Below are 22,661 nucleotides of genomic sequence, written 5' to 3'. Positions count from 1 at the left end.
GGACAAAGACCATTTATTTCTATTCCTCACATGAATGGCAGAGTGGATTATAAGGGTCCTTTCAATAACTCCTAGATATTTTCACAAAGTCTCTGCTAGATCACTTCCAGTTATGGAAAATTCACTGACATGAGGGAAATACTGAATGAGAGCTTAAGGAAAAAACTCAGTAACCCCTCAGTAAATATTTGTTGAACTAAGTACAGGTGTGACTAAAGATGGAATCTTTTATTGCAAATGAAGGGACAAGGTGACATATAGGTCCCTGATATAATAAGTATTATCTTTCCATACTTCAGTCATTTGGTATGTTATTACCGATTTTAGCATTATTATCCTAGTGAATTTAAATACACATGATTATGACTTAAATTGTTTTTAGAAACAAATCATTAAGGGTCTTCTTGAACTGAACCTCCATGTTTTCAGCATCTGGTTGTGCTGCTTCCTCTTCAGAAGTAGTGACAAAAAAGCAAAGGGAAAAGCAACATGCCTCCTCTCAACACTTCTCGTCCCTCTCCTGTCACCTTCCTGTTGATGGGCATCCCGGGACTAGAGCACCTGCATGTCTGGATTGGAATTCCCTTCTGCTCCATGTATGTGGTGGCTGTGGTGGGGAATGTGACCATCCTGGCTGTAGTGAGGGCAGAGCGAAGCCTCCATGAGCCTATGTTCCTCTTTCTCTGCATGCTCTCTATCACCGACCTGGTCCTCTCCACATCCACCCTGCCGCGAATGCTCTGTCTCTTCTGGCTCGGAGCCCATGACATTGCTTTTGATGCCTGCCTGACCCAAATGTTCTTCATTCACAGTTTTACTGCTATGGAATCAGGCTTTTTCCTGGCCATGGCCTTTGACCGTTATGTCGCCATTTGTCATCCACTGCGCCATACCACCATTCTCACTCATGCTCGCATCACCATAATGGGTATTATTGTGGTGATTCGGGGCATAGCCTTCTTTTCTCCACATCCCATCCTGCTCAAACAGCTGCCTTACTGCAGAACACGAATCATTGCCCATACCTACTGTGAGTTCATGGCTGTGGTGAAGTTGGCGTGTATGGACATAAGGGCCACCAAGAGTTATAGCCTCAGTATGGCTTCTATCATTGGCTCATGTGATGCCATTCTCATTGCTGTATCCTATGGCTTCATCCTCCGCTCTGTATTCCGCCTGCCATCCCGAGAAGCTGGCTTTAAGGCTTTGGGCACATGTGGATCACATGTCTGTGTTATTCTTGTGTTCTATTCCACAGCTGGTTTTTCCATTTTCACTCACCGTTTTGGGAAGAATGTGCCTGCACATATCCATATTTTTATTGCAAATATGTACCTTTTGGTGCCCCCTTTCCTCAACCCCATTGTGTATGGAGTAAGGACCAAGAAAATACGGGAGCGCGTTCTTAGGATATTAATGGTCAAAGTTGCTTGATTTTAGTTGGATTGACAAAATAAATGGAAATAAAAGAGATGATATGAGTAAGATAAGTTGCTGCTCTTACTCCTGCAAGTTGAATTGCATCTACTGCCTGAAAATTCTCTTGCTTACTACATATCTGTGAATTCCAAAAATTCTAATCTAACAAGTTATTTCAGCTTAGTCATTTATTAAATATTAGAGGACAAATTGTTAATCTCCTTCTAACTGTATGTCTTTTGGAGGATAATTACAAATAGAGAGTGAACAATAGAAAGAGAAAAAGAAGAGAAAAAGACATACATTGTAAAAAAAATAAGATTCCTCTAGAGAACTAAATGATGGATACTTACCTACTCTTGCTTATGGAACAGTTTAGGGTACAACTGAAAGAAGCTTCCCCTGATGTTTCTTTTTGTTAATATATATTTGTATGTTGGTAATAAAGAAAAAGCCACGAAGATCAATCTATCATCTACGTATCTATCTATCCAATATTACCATTCATGTTTTTATGCATTAAAGTGGAATGTAACTAAAGGGTGTTTACTGGTGCCTTTTTTATTATTGTGGTAAAATACCATAACTAATAGTTATTATTTTAACCACTTTTAATTGTCCAGTCCAGTGATTCATGCGTTCACATTGTTGTGCAATCATCACCACCAACCTTCTTCAGAGATTTTTTTAATCTTCCCCATCTGGAATTCTATGCATTAACATTAACTCCCCATTCCCTACATCCCCTGACAACTACTATTATTCTTGCTTTCTCTGTGAATTTGGCTCCTCTAGGTACTTCATCCAAGTGGAATCATAACAGTATTTGCCCTTTTGTGATTGGCTTATTTCATTCAGCATAAAATCTTCAAGGCTCATTCATGTTGTAGAATGCATCAGAATATCCTTCCTTTTTAATGTTGAATAATATTCCTGATATTATAGTGGACTATAGTTACACAGAGAAAACATATAGATCTAGATGTAGATTCCTATCTATCATCCATCTATCATCTATCTATCATCTATCATCTACCTATCTTACATTTTACTTATCCATTTATCTGTGGATGGATGTTTTGCTTCTACCTTTTGGTTATTGTGAATATTGTTGCTATGAATATAGTTGTATAAATATCTGTTCGAGTCCCTATCTTAATTTATTTGGGATATATCCACAAGTCAAATTGCTGTATCATATGGTAATTCTTTGTTTTCATTTGTAAGGAATGATCATGCCTTTTTCTACAGCATCTGTATCATTTTACATTCCCACTAGCAATGCACAAGTGTTCCAATGTTTTCATATCCACACCAACTGCTGTTTCCTTTTTTTTTTTTTAAGATTTTATTTAGTCATTTGACAGACAGAGATCACAAGTAGGCAGAGATACAGGCAGAGAGAGAGAGGAAGGGAAGCAGGCACCCCGCTGAGCAGAGAGTCCGATGTGGGGCTCGATCCCAGGACCCTAAGACCATGACCCGAGCCGAAGGCAGAGGCTTAACTCACTGAGCCACCCAGGCACCCCAACTGCTGTTTCTTTTTTAATTTTATTTTTTAAAGTAATAGCTATCATAATAAATGTGAAGTAATGTCTCATTGTGGTTTTTGATTTTCATTTCCCTAAAAATTATTGATGTTGAACATCTTTTCACATGTTTATTTGCCATTTGTACACATTCTTTGCAAAAATGTTTATTCAGGTCATTTGCTCATTTTCTGATCTAGTCATTTTGTTGTTATTGTCATTACTGTTGAGTTTTAGAAGTTCTTTATGTATCCTGGCTATTAATTTCTTATCAGATGTATGATTTTCAAGTATCCTCTCCCATTCTGTGGGTTGCCTCCTTTTTACTCTGTTGATAGTGTCCTTTGATGCACTAAAGTATTTTTTCTGTCATTTTTAATTAAAGAATAATCAACATACAGTGTTCATATCAGTTTCAGGTGTACAATATAGTGATTCAACACTTACCTATATCACCTGGAACTCATCACAGCAGGTATACTCCTTAATCTGCATCACCTATATCACCCATCCCCCCATCCACCTCTCCTTTGGCAACCACCAGTTTGTTCTCCATATTTAAGCACAGAAGTTTTAATTTCGATGAAATCCAGCTTATTTTTTTTTTTTTACTTCTGTTGCCTATGTTTTGGTGTCATATCCAAGATATTGGCAAATGCAATGAAGTTTTTCTTTTATTTTTTATATTTTTATATTTATATATTTTTATATTTTTCTTTTATTTATTTAGTTTTTCATGAAGTTTTTCTTTTATTTTTTCCCCTAAGAATTTGATAGCTTTAGCTCTCCTATTTAGGTGTTTGATCTATTTTTACTAATCTTTTATATGCTGTGAATCCAACTTCATTCTATTTTATGTGGATCTGTAGTTTTTTCATCACCATTTGTTGAAAAAAAATTATTCTTTCCCCATTGAATGATCTTGTAGAAATTACCTGACCATATGTGTGAGAGTTTAATTGGGAGCTCTCTTTTTTATTCCATAGGTCATATGTCTATCTTTAGGCCAGTAACACACTGGTTTAATGACTGTCATTTTGGAGTAAGTTCTGAAATCAGGAAGTATGAGATCTGAACTTTGTTTTTATTTTTCAAAAAAAAATTTTTTTGGCTATTTTGTGTTTCTTGAGATTTTGTATGAATTTTACATTGGATTTTTCTGTTCAAAAAATGCCAGTATGACTTTGATAGGGATTGCATTGAATTTGTAGATCACTTTGGGTAGTATTAACTTATTAATAATATTATGTCTCCCAATCTATGGGTATGGGATAATTTTCCATTTATTTGTGTCTTCGTTAATATCTTTCTACAATGTTTTATGTTTTTTTACTGTACAAGTATTTGTCTCTTTGCTTAAATCATTACTATTTTATTCTTCTTGATATTATTATAAATGGAATTATTTAGATAATTTCCTTTGTATAAAGTGCAATTTTTGATTTTTGCATGTTGATTTTGAATCCTGCAATTTTGCTAATTTATTTATTAGTTCTATTAGGTGTGGGTGTGTGTGTGAGAGAGAGAGAGAGAGAGAGAGAGAGATCTTTATGGCTTTCTTCTTAACAAATCAAGTCATCTGTAAACAGAGATGATATTATACCTTCCTTCCCAACTGGGATGCCTTTTATTTTTTTTTTTTCTTGTCTATTTATTCTGGCTACAACTTCCAGTACTATGTTAAATACAAGTGATAGAAATGGGTATTCTTTGTCTTGTTCCTGGTCATAGAGAACAAACTCTCAGTCTTTCACCATTGAGTACAGTGTTAGCACAAGTGTTTTTCATATATGGCCTTTATTATGTTGGGGTCAAGGTTGCTGGTTATTTTTTATTATTCCCTTTCTAATATTTTTTTTTAAAAGTTAACTATGTAATACTGTCATTCTTTCAAATCAACCAATTACCAAAGCCATATAGTATTGTGAAAGGTATCTATATTAGTCAGAATCTAACCAGGAAACAAAAGTTCTTGAATATTTAAGATAGGGCATCTTCAATACTAATAATTATATAAGCTATAGAACTTCCAAGAAGTGAAATATTTAAAAATAAAGTCTTCCAGAAATTAAGAAGTATAGGTACTCATTGGGGTACCTGGGTGTCTTAGTTGGTTAAGCCTCTGATCTTGATCTTAGCTCAGTTCTTGATCTTGGGGTGATGAGTTCAAGCCCTGCATTGGACTCCATGCTAAGCCTGGAGTCTACTTAATAAATTAAAAAAAAATTTTTTTTTAAATTTTTATTTTATATATTTTTTCAGTGTTCCAAAACTCATTGTTTATGTACCACACCCAGTGCTCCATGAAATACATGCCCTCCATAATACCCACCACCAGGCTCACTCCATCCCCATCCCCCACAAAACCCTCAGTTTGTTTCTCAGAGTCCACAGTCTCTCATAGTTTCATATCTTTGGGATTTGATTGAGATATGAGATATGATTTGTATTTCTTATACAAAAAAATTTTTTTAGAGAACTATGGGAAGCCATACCAACTCTAGGTCTGTGAAACAGAGAGAAGAATCGGGAGTTCAATCATATCTCAAAGATATGAGTCTCTCAGTGGAAGCTTAAACCATGGAAGTCCCCTCTGGTAGGATCTGGAGTCCTGGAGCAAATGGCAGTTAAAAAGAGTAAGAAATAGGGAGAAATAAACCAAGTTTTTCTTTCTTTTTCCCTAATATTTTCCCACCAGTGCCCCCACTGAACAAACCCAGCATAAATATAGATCATCTGTGATCCTGAAAAATATAGCCTATAATGTTCATCACTCCTGAAATACAGAAATAGAATAGGAGGATGAGGAAGGACATATCTATAAGGAAAACATACCCATTATTTGCATAACGCACTAACCAAAATGTAATTAGTGATTCCTTTGTAGAGGGGGATAATGAATATTCTGTACTTGATCAAACAAGTAAAGTTCATGGGTCATTCAAGAATAGGAACATGACTAGAAAATATCCTAGAGCTTCAGTTGTTTTTCAGAACTAAATAAGAATAAGAACTAATACTTTAGAATATCTGGAGACATATAGGAATGTTAATGTTGACATCCTAATTAAATCATAAACATGCACCTTTCTGGTATCCCCCACTCCTTCTAGCTCTCATCACATACAATGTAAGAAGATATTAATTTACAACCTCTGAATGTGCTTAGGCCCAAGGGGTATAATAAATCAAGTATCTCAAGAGACTTGGGAGTCCAGAGGCCATCTCCTTTTTGTTTCTAAGCTAAGAGCTTAGGTGGTGAAGACACTACAAGATTGATTCCCTTCAAGAGACCAAATTGTGCCTGGAGAGACTGGCAGAGACTAGTGAAATTGTTTACAATCAGATAGCATTCTCATGAGTGGTGATAGGCAGGATATTCCTTGCAGGCCTTTAGCCCCCCAAGAAAAGAGGTATAATGGCTCTTGCAGTTATAGCCAGTATTAAGCTGACCCTCAGGGTGAGCAATGAGACCATCTCATTGTAAAGGTAAGATAACCAGGATATAGGGTGAAAAACTGTAGTTGAGTTGGGATGGGAAAATTCAGGGCTTGCATGAGAAGGGAATATTGGAGCCTATGATGGGGCTCTAGATCCAGTCTTAAGTAATGAAGGCAGCACCTATGGTTCTCTGAAAGATGCTTAAACTTCTTAACAAAAAATAAGGTAGAAGATGAACTCAATATTTAAGATGATCTGAAACCTTTGTTCATAACTATTAATCCACTCCTAGGATTTAGTACTGAGCCACATTTGTCAAAACCTTTAAAAAAAATCACACTTAGTTTTATTCTGAGTGAAAGGATACCTCATGTTACATAAGATCACCATATACCAATATTTGAAACAAAATAATGATTTATCGATTTTGTATTGTTAGGATACCTTTCCAAAATAATTGCTTACATATTCTAAGGCACCCTTTCTGGCAAGCTGATATGTGGGAGCCAAGAGTTGCATTTAAAAGTTGGCTTCAGAAATCAGACCTGTAAACACAGACAACAAACTGAGGGTTGCTAGAAAGAAGGGGGTGGGAGACAGAAAAAAATGGGTAAAAAGGAGTGGGAGATAGAGGCCTTCTGTTATGGAATGAATTAAGTCACAGGAATAAAAGGCACAATATAGTGCATGTGGGGGTGGGGAAAGTTTGCTTTGGAAACAAAAGTCAGTGTGAAGTATATTGTCTGATTGATGAATGTATTACTCACTTTCTGGAAAACTTTGATTGATCTTTTACAAAAAACATACAAATATCTGGTAATCTGAATAATTGTGCTTTTCAGACTTAGTCATTTTCTCTATAGTCCTTTGCTAAATATTTTCTTATCATTCAGTTGAACTCATTTTATGAAGATAAGTGTCCTTCATTTATTAGCTCAATGAATCATCTTTAAAAATAGGACCAGTTTTGTTCATACCTCTTCATTCTGCTTTTTTAGATCATTTCCCCAATTGTTCTTTAGTATTTCCCAAGTCACCTTTTCCTTTTATCTGTAAGTTCTATCATTGGGAGGGGAATAAGAGAATTAAAATATCACAAATCACTGATCTCATTCGTGATGGTGGTGCTTACATTTTTTTTTGCTTTTCTCAAACAGTAGAAAATTATATCTTCATTCTCAGCAATATATCAACTACTACTTCTGGAATACTTCTGAAATGCACCTGGCTATCTGAGCAACACTTTGTGAAAAAAAAAAAAAGTCAGGGAGATAGAATAGATAGGTAGATAATAGCTAGCTAGATAGATAGATAGATGATTTTCTACTGATTTTTCTTACCCTCCAAAACGCAGTCCCATGTATTTGATGCCTTTCAAGATTATATTACTGAAGGATTAATTCAATAGCCAGCATCCACTCTGGCCTAGAATGATGAAAAAACAAAACAAAACAAAACAAAACAAAACAAAAAACCTGGTATCCATATATTTATAATTTTTGTGATTTTTTAAAAAATTTGGACAGGGCCATGGAATATCTACTGTTTGCATAATGTTAAATTATAACAGGACCAATCTTCACCCTGCCACCTTCCTACTGCTTGGCATCCCAGGATTGGAGACTGTCCACATATGGATTTCTATCCCTTTTTGTCTCGTCTACATAGTGTCACTAATGGGAAATGTTGCCCTTCTATTCATTGTCAAGACAGACCACAAACTGCATGAACCCATGTACCTCTTTCTATGTATGCTGTCCGTGGCTGATTTGATGCTTACTTCTTCTACACTTCCCAAGATTCTCAGCCTCTTCTGGTTCAATTACAGAGAGATCTACTTTGAAGCCTGCCTCACTCAAATGTATCTTATTCATTCTCTGTCTACTATGGAATCTGGGTTTATTTTGGCTATGGCTTTTGACCGCTACATAGCCATCTGCCACCCATTAAGACATTCCACTATCCTAACACCTGCAGTGATTGTAGGCTTGGGTTTGGGCATTGTCTTCAGAGGAGCTATACTCCTCAGTCCACACCCCTTTCTACTGAGGTGGCTTTCCTACTGCCGAACTAATGTCATCCCTCATACCTACTGTGAATTTATGGCCCTGATAAAGCTGGTTTGCACCGAGACCAAGATTCGTAGAGCCTACAGCCTAATTGTGGCATTCCTGACAGGGGGACTGGATTTCATATTGATCATCTGTTCTTATGTCCTTATTCTTCTCACTGTCTTTAATCTCCCATCCAAAGCTGCCCGCCTCAAGACCTTAAGTACATGTGTGTCCCATGTATGGGTCATCTTAGTGTTTTATACACCAGCTTTTTTCTCTTTTCTTACTCATAGGTTTGGCCACGACATTGCTCCACATATCCACATTTTTATAGCCAATATATATCTTCTTATTCCACCCATGATGAACCCTATTATTTATGGTGTGAAAACCAAGAGAATCAGGGAGAGATTCTTTAAGTTCTTAACAATCAAATGTATTTAAAATCATATCTTACTGCTTGGAAGATTATCCCTTTGTTTTCTTCTTTCAAAAGTTTGACACTCTGGTTAAGAATATCTTGATTTCATCCTACTTGAAATTTGCTGAGCTTCTTGTATATCAGGGTTGTTTTTTTAAGCAATTTTTGGAAAAATTTCAGCCAATATTTCTTCAAATGTTATTTCTGTCTCTCTTGTCATTTTCAATTTTCTTTTATAAGTAGGTTGCTATTTTTTGTTAGTATCCTGAAAGTTTTTGAGACTTTGTTTTTCTGCAATTTTTTTTTCTTGCTTCTTTAGTTGGGTAGTTTCAATTGGCCTTTCTTCACGTTTGCTTATTCATTTTTTCTACAAGTTCAAATATGCTTTTGGGCACCGGGAGTGAATTTTACATTTCATTTATTATATTTTTCCATTATATTTGTTTTTATTTTGTAATTCCTATCTCTTTATTTATATTTTCTATTTGGTGACACATAATTCTCAAACTTTTTTTTCTGCTTTAGACTTGGTTTCTTTTAGTTCATAGAACTTATTCATAATAGCTGATATGAAGTCTTTGATTAGAAAGCAAACTTTTATTTTGAGTGTTTTTTTTTTTTTTAATCTTGTGCATGTACTATGCACACAGGTATATGGTTCTAGATTCTAAAGACTATGTTGGAACTTTTCAAACTCTCTGATCGGCATCTCATTCTCTGTTTTTTGCTTGTTTGTTTGTTTAAGTTTTATGGTCAGTCTTTTGTTAGCCCAATCAGTAAATTTGCCTTAAGATACTCCATTGGTAAACAATTGCCACTAAAAATGTCTTTTATTCAGGGTGATTTCTGAGTCACGTCAAATTAGAAAAATAAAAAACGCTTTTGAATGGGGCGTTTTAGTGAGCTTCTAGTTGTGTCAAATAGTGCCAGTTTATGTTGATGGTGAATTTTGGACTGCCCTTGGATGCTAGGATGCTGGTTTTCAAAGATATGGAATGAATTTGTAAAGACTTTAAATGCTTATATCTATTAATTCTCGTATCTGCGTCATTTGTCTGGGTCAGTTTCAGTTGATTCATTGTTCTCACTTATGAACCTTTTTTCTACTTAGTTTCATGACTGGTAAATAGAAACAAATGCCAGACATTATGTATTTTACCTTGCTGGATGCTAATTTTTTTTTTAATTTCTCTGTTTCCAAGCTTTATTCTGAGACTTGATTAGATTGCAGATTGGTTGATCTTGTCAGGTTTTATTTTTATACTGTCCTATGCAAAAGCAGAGCATCTGGTATTCATTTTGCCTCACTGTATGGTCTCCCTCTATCTTTCTATCACTATTGTGATATTGTGACATAGAGATTACTCTATAGATAAAGCTATCACAATAAATTATGAAAAATTCTGGTGTGGCTGCTCAAAAAGGGTTAGCTTCAAGTATTACCCCAATTTTTTGTGTGTGGTTCTTCCTCCAATTTCGGGTAGACTGGATCACACATGTTATGGGTAGATTAGCTAGAACTAATTAGTTCGTGCATGAACTAATCAGCATTAAAGTAAGTTCTTAATACAGTCCTTCTGAAGAGCAAAAGAGTTCCCTCTCTGTGAAGATTACTTCTCTTTGGTATATTGGTTGATTGTTTCTAATTGTTTTATTCTCCCAAGAATCCCAGCTCCAGATCCTGAATTTAGGAATCATGTTGAACTCTGCCTGGGTTCTACCTTTCCCTAATGTGTTTTGATAGCTTTCCCTAGGCAGTAAGCTTGGGGATAACCTCAGGTGGTTCCCATCCCTCAGGTTCCATTGCCCCTCATTATCTGATGTCCAATATCTTGAGTACCTTGACTTCATTTATTTTGTGGTATTTTAGTTCTTTCTTGCAGGTCCCTTTACTCCAATTTGTCCAGAAACAAGTGTCCCCATATAATTCTTTAAATTAAAATTTAGAAAACCTAAGCTATCTAAACTCTTATATCTGAGTCTTCATTATACAAATTGTGAGACATTTTTCCATATTATTCATTGGTTGAGCAAACATACAGAGACACATGCATATACATACACACACAATGTATCTACACAGATTGCCATCAGAAATGTCAGTTGAGGACCAACCTATCCAAAAGGATACAGAGTGGACTGTAGGTTTACTCTTTAAAGTGTTACCTTTTCCTCGTATTCTTTAAATGAGTTTCATTTTATCATGTTATTTTCCTCATATTATTAAGTGAAAATATGTCCTAAGGAAATAGAAAAGTCTGTGAAAACTGTATTCCAATCTAAGAGACATGGAAAGGCCCATATACTGGAAGCAAATTCTCATTCTCCTTCCCCAATACTAAGTAGCAATTATGACCAGAGCTGCATCTCCCTTTTTTCCCCCAAATTTTTATTATAAATATTTTTAAACAAACAAAAGTTGAAAAAATCACACAAATACTTGTCATGTTTACTCAGTCCCTTGATTCTCCACTTAACATGTTATGTTTTGTTTATCTCATATCTATCCTTCTGTTCATCCCTCTATCATTTGTCCATTCATCCTATTTGTTTTTTGATTCTTCTCTTTCTTGCTGACACCAAAACTTATTGAGATAAACTCAGTAGGTAATTAATCATTTCAATTGGCTCTGATTATTCTCTTTTAATTTGCTAATGAAATGACTATAAATGTGCCGTGCTTTTTTAATTGTGTATTTATGAAAGGGTGTATGTTACTGATGACACAGAGAGTAGACTATTTGGAACCACTACATCAAAAACTAATGATGGGGGCGCCTGGGTGGCTCAGTGGATTAAAGCCTCTGCCTTCAGCTCAGGTCATGATTCCAGGGTCCTGGGATCGAGCCCCGCATCGGGCTCTTTGCTCGGCAGGGAGCCCGCTTCCTCCTCTCTCTCTCTGCCTGCCTCGCTGCCTACCTGTGATCTCTGTCAAATAAAAAAAAAAAAATCTTTAAAAAAAAAAAAAAAAACTAATGATGTATTCTATGTTGGCTAATTGAACATAATAATAAAATAAAATAAAATAAAGGAAAATTTTTCATATCTATTCTGTTGGTTATTTTGCATATATACTCCAACATTCAAGTAATAAGGCAAGTGTAATAAGTAATTGATGTTAATATACCTATATTGGATAGAAATAATTGATATAACATTATACATTTGTTTTTGAGTGTTTAAGTAATACCTAGGGAAATCTGGGAGACTTTTTAAATTAGCTAGGAACAGGTTAATATTGTTATTATGTATTTAAATAATGAAATGGGGGTTGATACTATTCTAAACTTTATTTCCTACTATATTTTCTGTAACAGATATCATTTAATAAGTAAATGTATAATTCTATTTTTAATGCGATCAATTTTTTCCCTATGGAAAAAGCCTACTACATGGAAGACTTATTGCCAGATATCAGGCATAAAACAGTGATAACATTTAGATGTTGCTTTCAGGAATCCAGCAATTTATTTGGAAGATAAATTTAAATATACATTGTATAGGTGGCACCTGGGTGGCTCAGTCGCTTAAATGCCTTCAACTCAGTCATGATCCTGGGGTCCTGAGATGAGACCCCCATCAGGCTCCCTGCTCAGTGGGGAGACTGCTTCTCCCTCTGCCCCTTCCCCTGCTCATGCTCTTTCTCACTGGTGCTATCTCTCAAATAAATAAATACTAAAAAACATATATATACATTGTGCATATATGTAAAATAGCATAAAAATTAGAACTACTTGAATGTGTGTTCTGTGAATGCAAATGAGAAGCAAATAAACTAGGCTTTATCACCAGAGTCATTCAGAGATAGTTTCCTGGGAAGTTAATACTTGCTTCAATTGAAACTAGTGGGTATGGGGAATTTCTTGATAAAAAGAAGAGTGTGTTCTGGGAGGATTATGAGAGAGAATAACTCCTACAGAGAATCACAATAATTCTAGATAAGTTGCATGTCTGACCAAAAAAAGGGATCTCCAATTTTTCTTCATAAACAGATCTGTCGATTAAACTTCACAAAAAATATATGGCAGAATGTTTTGCTTTTCAAAGATTATCTTCACATTTGGATATATTTGGAGATTATATATATATATATATATATATATATATATATATAAAAACCTATATTACCCTGAGAAAAAGAAAACAGGGACTTTAGTCTTTGAGAAAGGAAACTCAGGTCCTGGGATAAAATTCATTATATAGCATTATAATTTTTCCCCTTCCATTCAAGCTGACGTATGAAATCCCCCAATTCTAAATGTGTTCTCTGAGAAATCCTCAGTTGCTCTTTGTTTGATTTGGGCAAGTCATATATCCTATGAGCTTTATGAAGATATCATAAACAACATACACATCATATGCAAATATCGGTGGTATAGTTGATGGTCCAGGGAAGTCTGTAACCACAGACTGGTCAGAAAAGACTAATGATAGGAGAAGCGATAGAAAAGGGGACAAAGTGATTCATTATATGGTCTGTTTTAACTCATGTCTGGTATAATAGTTCCTTCATTAGTCATCAATTATTGCCAGTACTAATTTCACAGATTCTTTCCAAGGCTATCAATTAAAGAGCAACAGGGAATTTAATTACACTGCTTGACATTGTTACTTAGCTCTTCATGTTCATTTGGAAATGGAAATTCCAGGCTTAATTTGAAAGGCAACATTACAATAACAACAATAATAATAAATATAAAATGACTTTTTTATTTGTTAAATAGTAAATAACCTGGGTGGCTCAGTTAGTTGATAGCCTTTGGCTCAGGTCATGATCCCAGCATCCTGGAATGCAGTCCCTCATCAGGCTCCTTGCTCGGCAGGGAGTCTGTTTCTCCCTCTGCCTGCTGCTCCCCCTGCTTGTGTTCTCTCTGTCTGACAAATAAATAAATAAATAAATAAGAACTTTACTGTTCAAAAATGTGGGGCTATATAAAGTTTAATCAACTTCATGCTGCGAAGACTGATGTTTTCCCTATGTAATCTGTAATGTTTAGTCCCACAAAAGTACAATCAAATAATCACCATTATGACCCTAATACCCATGACTCTTTCATTATTGGTTCCCAAGGCTAGTCCTCTAGTGACTGCAAAATTCTGGTCAGTGAGACTCCTCTAGAAGAACAAAAAGAGATATTCTCATTCATGATCATTGACAGCCAACCACATGGGGCATTAATTTTGCATAACCCTCCTGAAAAACCCAAAGGCACCAGAGCAAGAAGTAGGAGGGAGCTGATTTGTCTTGCCACCATCTGAAAGCTGAGTACAACCCAGGTAAAAACCAGTCAGATAAAGAAACAGGACTACATGATATAGGCATTTCTACTCCAGAGAAAAACAGAAGAAGAATTTTAAAAAATGGGCAGAAGATATGAACAGACACTTCTCCAATGAAGACATACAAATGGCTATCAGACACATGAAAAAATGTTCATCATCACTAGCTATCAGGGAGATTCAAATTAAAATCACATTGAGATACCACCTTACACCACTTAGAATGGCCAAAATTAGCAAGACAGGAAACAACATGTGTTGGAGAGGATGTGGAGAAAGGGGAACCCTCTTACACTGTTGGTGGGAATGCAAGTTGGTGCAGCCACTTTGGAGAACAGTGTGGAGATTCCTTAAGAAATTAAAACTAGAGCTTCCCTATGATCCTGCAATTGCACTACTGGGTATTTACCCCAAAGATACAGATGTAGTGAAAAGAAGGGCCATCTGTACCCCAATGTTTATAGCAGCAATGGCCATGGTGGCCAAACTGTGGAAAGAACCAAGATGCCCTTCAACAGATGAATGGATAAGGAAGATGTGGTCCATATACACTATGGAGTATTATGCCTCCATCAGAAAGGATGAATAGCCAACTTTTGTATCAACATGGCCGGGACTGGAAGAGATTATGCTGAGTGAAATAAGTCAGGCAGAGAGAGTTAATTATCACACGGTTTCACTTATTTGTGGAGCATAACAAATAGCATGGAGGACAAGGGGAGTTAGAGAGGAGAAGGGAGTTGAGGGAAATTGGAAGGGGAGGTGAACCATGAGAGACTATGGACTCTGAAAAACAATCTGAGAGTTTTGAAGTGGTGGGGGGTGGGAGGTTGGGGGAACCAGGTGGTGGGTATTGAGAGGGAACAGATTGCATGGAGCACTGGGTGTGGTGCAAAAACAATGAATACTGTTATGCTGAAAATAAATTTAAAAAATTAAAAAAAATATTTAACAGCATGTATAGCAAATTTAGTGACCAATGAATGGACTTCAACTATAGGAGAAAAGCAGGGTTAGGAAGGTCTTCTCCTGTGCCAGTCTTTACCTCAGAAGCTAAACTGTAATTGTATCTAGAGGGTCTCCAATATAGTAAGGTGAGTAAAAGGAAGGTGGCGCTTTGGGAATTTTAAATGGAAACCATTGACAAGAACATTTTATGGACTTACTGGTGCATACAGCTGAACAAAATATTTTGGAAATTTAAGATACTTAAGAGCAAAAATGATGATAAATGAAGTAGGCTAAATTCTGAAATAGTGCTTATTTTGTTGCTGCTATAGAAATGTGTCTGAGAGATGTAGCTAGATGCTTTGTTTGAACTTCATAAAGTGAGAGTAACAAAGATCAGTAAAACTAAAAATCAAGGTTTAGTTTTTAAAATGAAAAATCAAGGTTTAAATGGTCCAAATTTTCATATTTGTCTTTGCATATCAATCTGATCATATTCACAGAAATTGATTTGTACTAGGTTCAGTAAGTGTTTTTAATCTAAAATAGCAATATGCTTTTAGAGAGAGTTTTATGAAAAAAGAAAATTTTCCAATGAAGAGAAAAAACAAGCTTAATAGAGAAAAAGATGTTTCAGAGACATAATCAGAGCAATAAGTTTCTACTTTTCATTTGAAAATAAGTTTCTTTTGTACTTTTTTATTTGTTTAGTGAAAATATAATCAAAATAAGTACTTGACATGTTTCCAGCAATTACTAGATGGTGTTTATGCAGTGAAGAATAAATGAGATATGGAGCAAAATGTCACAACTGTAAGTTCTATTCTTTCTTTCCCTAGGTTTCTGTTCTTTCTTCTGAAATCCTACTCTTTCAAGTGCCTTTTAAATTTGAGATAAAAACAAATATTATTGGCTAATTCCATGTCCTCACCCTGATACCTGAATCTGGCACAAAGTTTCCTACTATTAATTGTCATAAGATATGTATCACATATTTCATGTATAAACAAAGAGTATTTTTTATGCTCAACCTATTGAAAATAACATTGATGACACTTAAATTACAGCAAGTTTAGTGACTGAAAATGTTAGTTCAGAATAGAACCAGTTTCCACCCAACTACTTTCCTTTTCCTTGGAATTCCAGGGCTGGAGGCAGCTCATGTCTGGATCTCCGTCCGCTTTTGCCTGGTCTACCTACTGGCTCTGATGGGGAATTGTGTTCTTGTGTTCATCATCAAGATGGACCCCAGTCATCATGAGCCCGTGTGTCTCTTCCTCTGCATGCTCTCTCTGAATGACTTGATGCTTAGCACCACGGCCCTTCCCAAGATTCTCAGCCTTTTCTGGTTCAATGACAGAGAAATCAGCTTTAGGCTTGCCTCACCCAGATATTCTTCATCCACTCTTTGTCCGCCATGGAGTCAGGTTTTTTATTGGCCATGGCCTTTGAACGATATGTGGCCATCTGCAACCCTCTAAGGCTCTCCACCATCCTTACACATGGAGTAATCATGGCTTTGAGTTTGCCCATTGTCCTACGTGGAATTATCCTGCTGAGTCCTCATCCTTTCTTACTGATGAGGCTTCCCTACTGCAAAACCAATGTCATCACCAATACCTACTGTGAATTTATGGCCCTGATCAAACTGGCCTATGCCAATACCAGGATCCATAGACTCTAAGGCTTAACTCACCTCCCTTTCGGGTGGGCTGGACTTAATATTGATAATGTGCTCTTATATTCTCATTCTTCATGCTGTGTTTCAACTTCCATCAAAGGAGGCTAGACTCAACCTTAAGCACATGCAGCTCTCATGCTTGGGTCATCCTACTGTTTTACATTCCCGCCTTTTTCTCATTCATCACTCATAGATTTGGTGAGAACATAGCTCCTCACATCCACATCTTTATAGCCAACATTTATCTTCTTATCCCTCTGATAATAAACCCTGTCATCTATGGTGTCAAAACAAAAAATATTGGGGATAGATTTCTTAAATTCTTCATAAACACATACATTTTGATATGTTTTGTTTATAAAGTTTGTTGTTGTTGTTGTTTTGTTTTGTTTTGTTGTTTTTAGTTTTTCTTTTTGTTTTAATTAGCCAGCAAGACAGGTGGATACCATGGAATTATGGCCTTGTTTATATTCAATTAAATCACTACTACCTAAGAAGATAGAAATTTCCCAGGTGAATGTGTCATACTTACTAAAAAAATTTGTAATTAATATATGGAATACAGTAGGTACCAACACTTATATACTATTTTGTTAAAGACGTTACTATTTTTAGTATAGGGCCATTTCCTAATTTGTGTTCCCAACACAAACTGCCCAACACTTAGAATTAAATTCAAGATGCATAAGTTACTTAATATGTTTCTTCAATGACAAATGTTTTCTCATTCCATCTTTCCTTAGCACAGGCACACTCAACCTGGCGTGGCTAATACACTGATGAAAGTATAACTTTGTAGGGAGTCAGCATTTTTTCACTTGCTTGCAACAGTTAATAATCTAGGACTTAAAGGTAGAAGAACTGAAAAGGCAAAGTGTGTCTCTGAAATTTTTAAATTTTCTTCCATTTTAAAGAAACAGCATATAATTGAGGCTTTAATTATTATATTTTTTTGTTTTGTTTTGTTTTAGTTTATCATATATTCTTTAATTTTGTGTAACCAATGTAGAGGTAAGCTCTACATATAAGTAGAGCTCTTCTATATAAGTCAGCTTTGGCCACAGCTAATTTAGGAGCTGCTTTGCTTCAAAAATAATATATACATTCAAATTTTTTAGTTTGGGAAAAAGTATAAAACAAAGGGAAAGGAACAGAAGCAGAAAATCTGCATACAATTTTCCCATCCAACAAGACTGTTATTCTTCAAAGTAGCTATTTAAAACTGAAGTTAGTTTTGAGGAGAAATGCAGCATGTTATTAAATTGGCTTTATATGATATAGATCATCTCAATTTATTCACAATGATCATATGGAAATGACTGTATACTTTTCCTGACAATGCAACTGAAATATATTTTAGAAAATTTGAACACCTAAAAGGTAAAAGAAAAATATTTGTTTAGAAGTGTAAATCAAAGGGTGCCTGGGTGGCAGAGTTGGTTAAGCATCTGACTCTTGGTTTTGACTCAGGTCATGATCTCAGGGTTGTGAGATCAAGTCCCATGTCAGGCTCCATGCTCAGCATGGAGTTAAGACTCTCTCTTCTTCTACCTCTCCCCCCTTAAAAAACATAAATCTTTAAAAACATAGATCTTAAAAAAAAAACAAAGTCTAAATCTAGCATACTGACAACAAACACAATGGACATTTTGTTAGTCTTCCTTTCATGAAACTCTGTGGTTTGGAGTGTACATAAATTTTGTAATTTTCCATGATGTGGATAGTATACTTACTTTTCTTATTCTAGAAATTACCTTTTGTTTTTTTTTCTGTCATTCCTTATATATTCTTAAAAGTATCTCTCAAGTTAACTAGTGTGACCAAATTGTCAATCCTTTTATACCTTTCACCATTTTTATTTGTAGTTGAAAAAAATATTAGGGAAAAAATATTAGAATCAAGAGAATATAGGTAGTTTTAAAAACTACTGAAAATGGAATATTTATTTTAAGTGATATTCTACACTTACTCAGATTTTACTTTATGACTATGAATGATTGTTAGGAATAATGTCAATGTTGGGCGCCTGGGTGGCTCAGTGGGTTAAGCCGCTGCCTTCGGCTCAGGTCATGATCTCAGGGTCCTGGGATCGAGGCCCGCATCGGGCTCTCTGCTCAGCAGGGAGCCTGCTTCCCTCTCTCTCTCTCTCTGCCTGCCTCTCCATCTACTTGTGATCTCTCTCTGTCAAATAAATAAATAAAATCTTAAAAAAAAAAAAGGAATAATGTCAATGTTAATATCTAATTCCTTTTTGATTTCCACAAAATATTCATTAGTATAGGTATATTGGACCTTATTAAATTCACTCTCTGTTGCTAGGCATTCAATTTCTTTAAAAAAAAAAGTTATTTATTATCTACCTAGTTATGTAAACTTTACTTTTTAGATCCAAAGCAAAATCGAGAGGAGGTTATAGAGTTCCCGTATCTCTCTGCCCTCACAAACACATAGCATACCCTACTATCAACATTCCTCATGAAGGTGACGCATTTGTGAGAGTCAGTTACCTTACAGAGGCACACCACTAGTACTCAAAGTCCACAACTTTCATTAGGGTTAACCCTTGATGTTGTACATTCTGTGTATGTTGACAAATGTATCATGACATATAACATGTATCCATTGTTTTAATATCATACAGAATAATTTCACTGTAGTAAAAATCTTCTGTCCTCTACCTATTCATCCTTCCCTTCCCCCAGGCCCTGAAACTGAAACCACTGATCTTTTTACTGTCTCCCTAGGTTTACGTTTTCCAGTATGTCATGCAATTGCAATCATACAGTATGTAGCCTTGGTTTCTTTCATGTAATAATATGCATTTAAGTTTCCTCTATGTTATTTCATGGCTTGACATGCTATTTTTTTTTTGAAGGTTTTATTTATTTACTTGACAGAGATATTACAAATAGGCAGAGAGGCAGGCAGAGAAAGAGGAAGGGAAGCAGGCTCCCTGCTGAGCAGAGAACCTGATGCAGGACTCTATCCCAGGACCCTGAAATCATGACCTGAGCCAAAGGCAGAGGCCCAACCCACTGAGTCACCCAGGTGCCCGACATGCTATTTATTTTTAGTTCTGAATAATATTCTACTATCTGAATGTACCACAGATTATTATAATTATTATTTTGTACCACAGATTATTTATTCATTCACCTGCTAAAGAACTTGGCTGCTCCCAAGTTTTGGCAAGTAAGAATAAACATTCTTATTGTTTATATTGTTATAAACATTCATGTGCAGATTTTGTGTGGGCATAAGTTTTCAACTCTTTAAGTAAATACTAAGGATAGCAATTGCTGACTCATATGGTAAGAATATGTTTAGTTTTGTAAGAAACTGCCAAACTGTCTTCCAAGTAAGTGTACAATTTTGCATTTCCACAAACAATGAATAAGAGCTCCTATTCTTCCACATTGTCCTCGGCATTTGGTATTATCAGTGGCTTGAATCTTCCCCATTATAATAGATGTGTTACACTATCTCACTGTTGCTTTAATCTACAATTCTCTATTAACAGATAATATTGAGCATCTTTTCATATGCTCCTTGCCATCTGTATATCTTCTGTGGTGAGATGTCTATTGAAGTTGGGTCAGTCATTTTCTTCTTGTTGAGTTTCAAGAATTCCTTATATATTTCATGTAACAATCTTTTACCAGATATGTCTTTGCAAATATTTTCTCCCATTTTGCGACTAGTCATCTTACTCTCTTGACAGTGTCCTTCATAGAACAAAAGTTTTAAATTTTAATTGGAGTCTAATTAATCAATTATTATTTCATTTGTGGTGCCTTTTGGTGTTGTAAAAACTGATTGCCTAACCCATGGTCATCTACATGTTCTATGTTATCTTTTAGGAGGTTTTAGTTTTGCATTTTACTTTTAAGTCTGTGATCCATTTAGAGCTAATTTTTGTGAATAGTTAGAATGTGTGCATCTAGATTTTTTTTTTTGGCAGGAATTCAATTTATATTTAAGTTTATGTTTAAGTTTATTTATAGTCATGTTTATATATATATTTAAGTTTATGCAACTTATATTTATGTTTAAGTTTATGTCATTAAGAATTGCTATATCAACTACTATTGTAAATATTTTCTTTTTTGTTTGCTTGTTTTTTTTTTAAAGATGTTATTCTTTTTTTTTTTTTTTTAAAGATTTTATTTATTTATTTCACAGAGAGAGATCACAAGTAGGCAGAGAGGCAGGCAGAGAGAGAGAGAGAGAGAGGAGGAAGCAGGCTCTCCGCTGAGCAGAGAGCCCGATGCGGGACTCGATCCCAGGACCCTGAGATCATGACCTGAGCCGAAGGCAGCGGCTTAACCCACTGAGCCACCCAGGCACCCTAAAGATGTTATTCTTAAATAATATCTATACCCAACCTGGGATGCAAACCTACAACCCCAAGATCAAGAGTCACATGCTCTACTGACTGAGCCAGCCAGGGTCCCCTATTCCTTCTTTTAAAGTCAGGTTTATTGGGATACAATTTATGCAGTGTAAATTTAATTCTTTTTAGTGGGCAGTTCTATGAGTTTGTTTGTTGTTTTTTATTATTTATTTATTTATTTATGTATTTATTTATTTATTTATTTTAAGTAGGCTCCATGTCCAACATGGGACTTGAACTCATGATGACCTCTGAGCTGAGATCCAGAGTCACATGCTTTACCAGCTGATCCAGCCAGGTGCCCTTCTTCTATTTATAAGCAAATTCTGAATCACCATATTACTTTTATTACTTATATTACTTGTACTATATTACACTTCAGTTCAAAGTTATATGCATACTGAACAATCTTTAATGAGATGAGCCATTTTTAAAAAATGTATAGTCCATACAGAATTGCTCTCTTTTGGATTACTTGTAGATATCATTTCATTAACTTTTCTGTTTGTTTGAATTGATTTCTCTTCCATAGTCCACATTTCTTTGTACATTGAGGAGTTTATAATTTCCTGTGCAAGATATATGTTCTACAGATCTCATTTTTAAGAAATCATTATTGTGTTTTCTTTTACTATAATTGTTAAAAATAATTTCTTAATTGTCAGGTGCTTCTGTATTTTCATTTGATAATTCCTGCCTTAATTTTTTTATAACTAGTCAACAAGATAAGAAGATAGGTATCTATCTATTTATATAGATGCATATATAGTAGAGAACATAGATTATGATATATGAAATTAAATTCTATAATACAGTCTAGGATATTGTATGTACCAAACCATTTGTTGTTTTTTAATACATTTAAGTTTTCAGGATAATTTAGCAGAATCTTCTTTTTCATATGTATTTTGGGTTTTTTTTTTTTTCAGCATAACAGTATTCATTATTTTTGCACCACACCCAGTGCTCCATGCAATCCGTGCCCTCTACAATACCCACCACCTGGTGCCCCCAGCCTCCCACCCCCCACCCCTTCAAAATTCTCAGATCGTTTTTCAGAGTCCATAGTCTCTCATGGTTCACCTCCCCTTCCAATTTCCCTCAACTCCCTTCTCCTCTACATCTCCCCTTGTGTTTTGCATATATATAACCTCTTGTGCTGACACCATTAGTTACATGAAATAAATTTGCCCTACGGATTTGGAAAAACCACATTTGTCATATACAAAATTGTTATGTATATTGAAATTTTCACAGGGCTCTTTATATTTTATTGTTCTTATTGGAAGCAGTGCTCTTATTTAAGAAATCATAGCCTATTTCAAGATAGTGAGATAGTTCTATGTTTTCTTCTAAAGCAATATTTTCTAATTCACTAATTGTATAAACATTATGAAGATGATTGTTTGGGGAGGAGGGTGTAATATAGGATGGGCATACATATTTCCCTAACTTGGCTACCTTTTCTTTGTTGGAAACTCCATTCTATCTACAC

General features: G+C 35.3%; 2 protein-coding genes and 1 pseudogene across 2 annotated transcripts; all 3 read left to right on the top strand.

The window, feature by feature from the left end:
• Nucleotides 1-489: 489 nt before the first annotated feature.
• Nucleotides 490-1,434, top strand: LOC125079941 (olfactory receptor 52D1-like). Its single transcript, XM_047693685.1, has one exon. It carries the CDS (start codon nt 490-492, stop codon nt 1,432-1,434), a length of 945 nt encoding a protein of 314 aa, XP_047549641.1.
• Nucleotides 1,435-3,973: 2,539 nt separating this feature from the next.
• On the top strand, nt 3,974-8,887 carry LOC125079735 (olfactory receptor 52R1-like). Its single transcript, XM_047693507.1, has 3 exons — nt 3,974-3,990; nt 4,695-4,715; nt 7,960-8,887. The coding sequence occupies exons 1-3, from the start codon at nt 3,974-3,976 to the stop codon at nt 8,885-8,887; spliced, it is 966 nt and encodes a 321-aa protein (XP_047549463.1).
• Nucleotides 8,888-16,177: 7,290 nt separating this feature from the next.
• On the top strand, nt 16,178-17,087 carry LOC125110268 (olfactory receptor 52D1-like; annotated as a pseudogene).
• Nucleotides 17,088-22,661: the final 5,574 nt, after the last annotated feature.

Source organism: Lutra lutra, chromosome 10, assembly GCF_902655055.1.
Source record: "Lutra lutra chromosome 10, mLutLut1.2, whole genome shotgun sequence".
Classification (NCBI taxonomy): Eukaryota; Metazoa; Chordata; class Mammalia; order Carnivora; family Mustelidae; genus Lutra; species Lutra lutra.
Note: the sequence above shows the minus strand (reverse complement) of the source record. Positions and strands in the feature narration are given on the sequence as shown.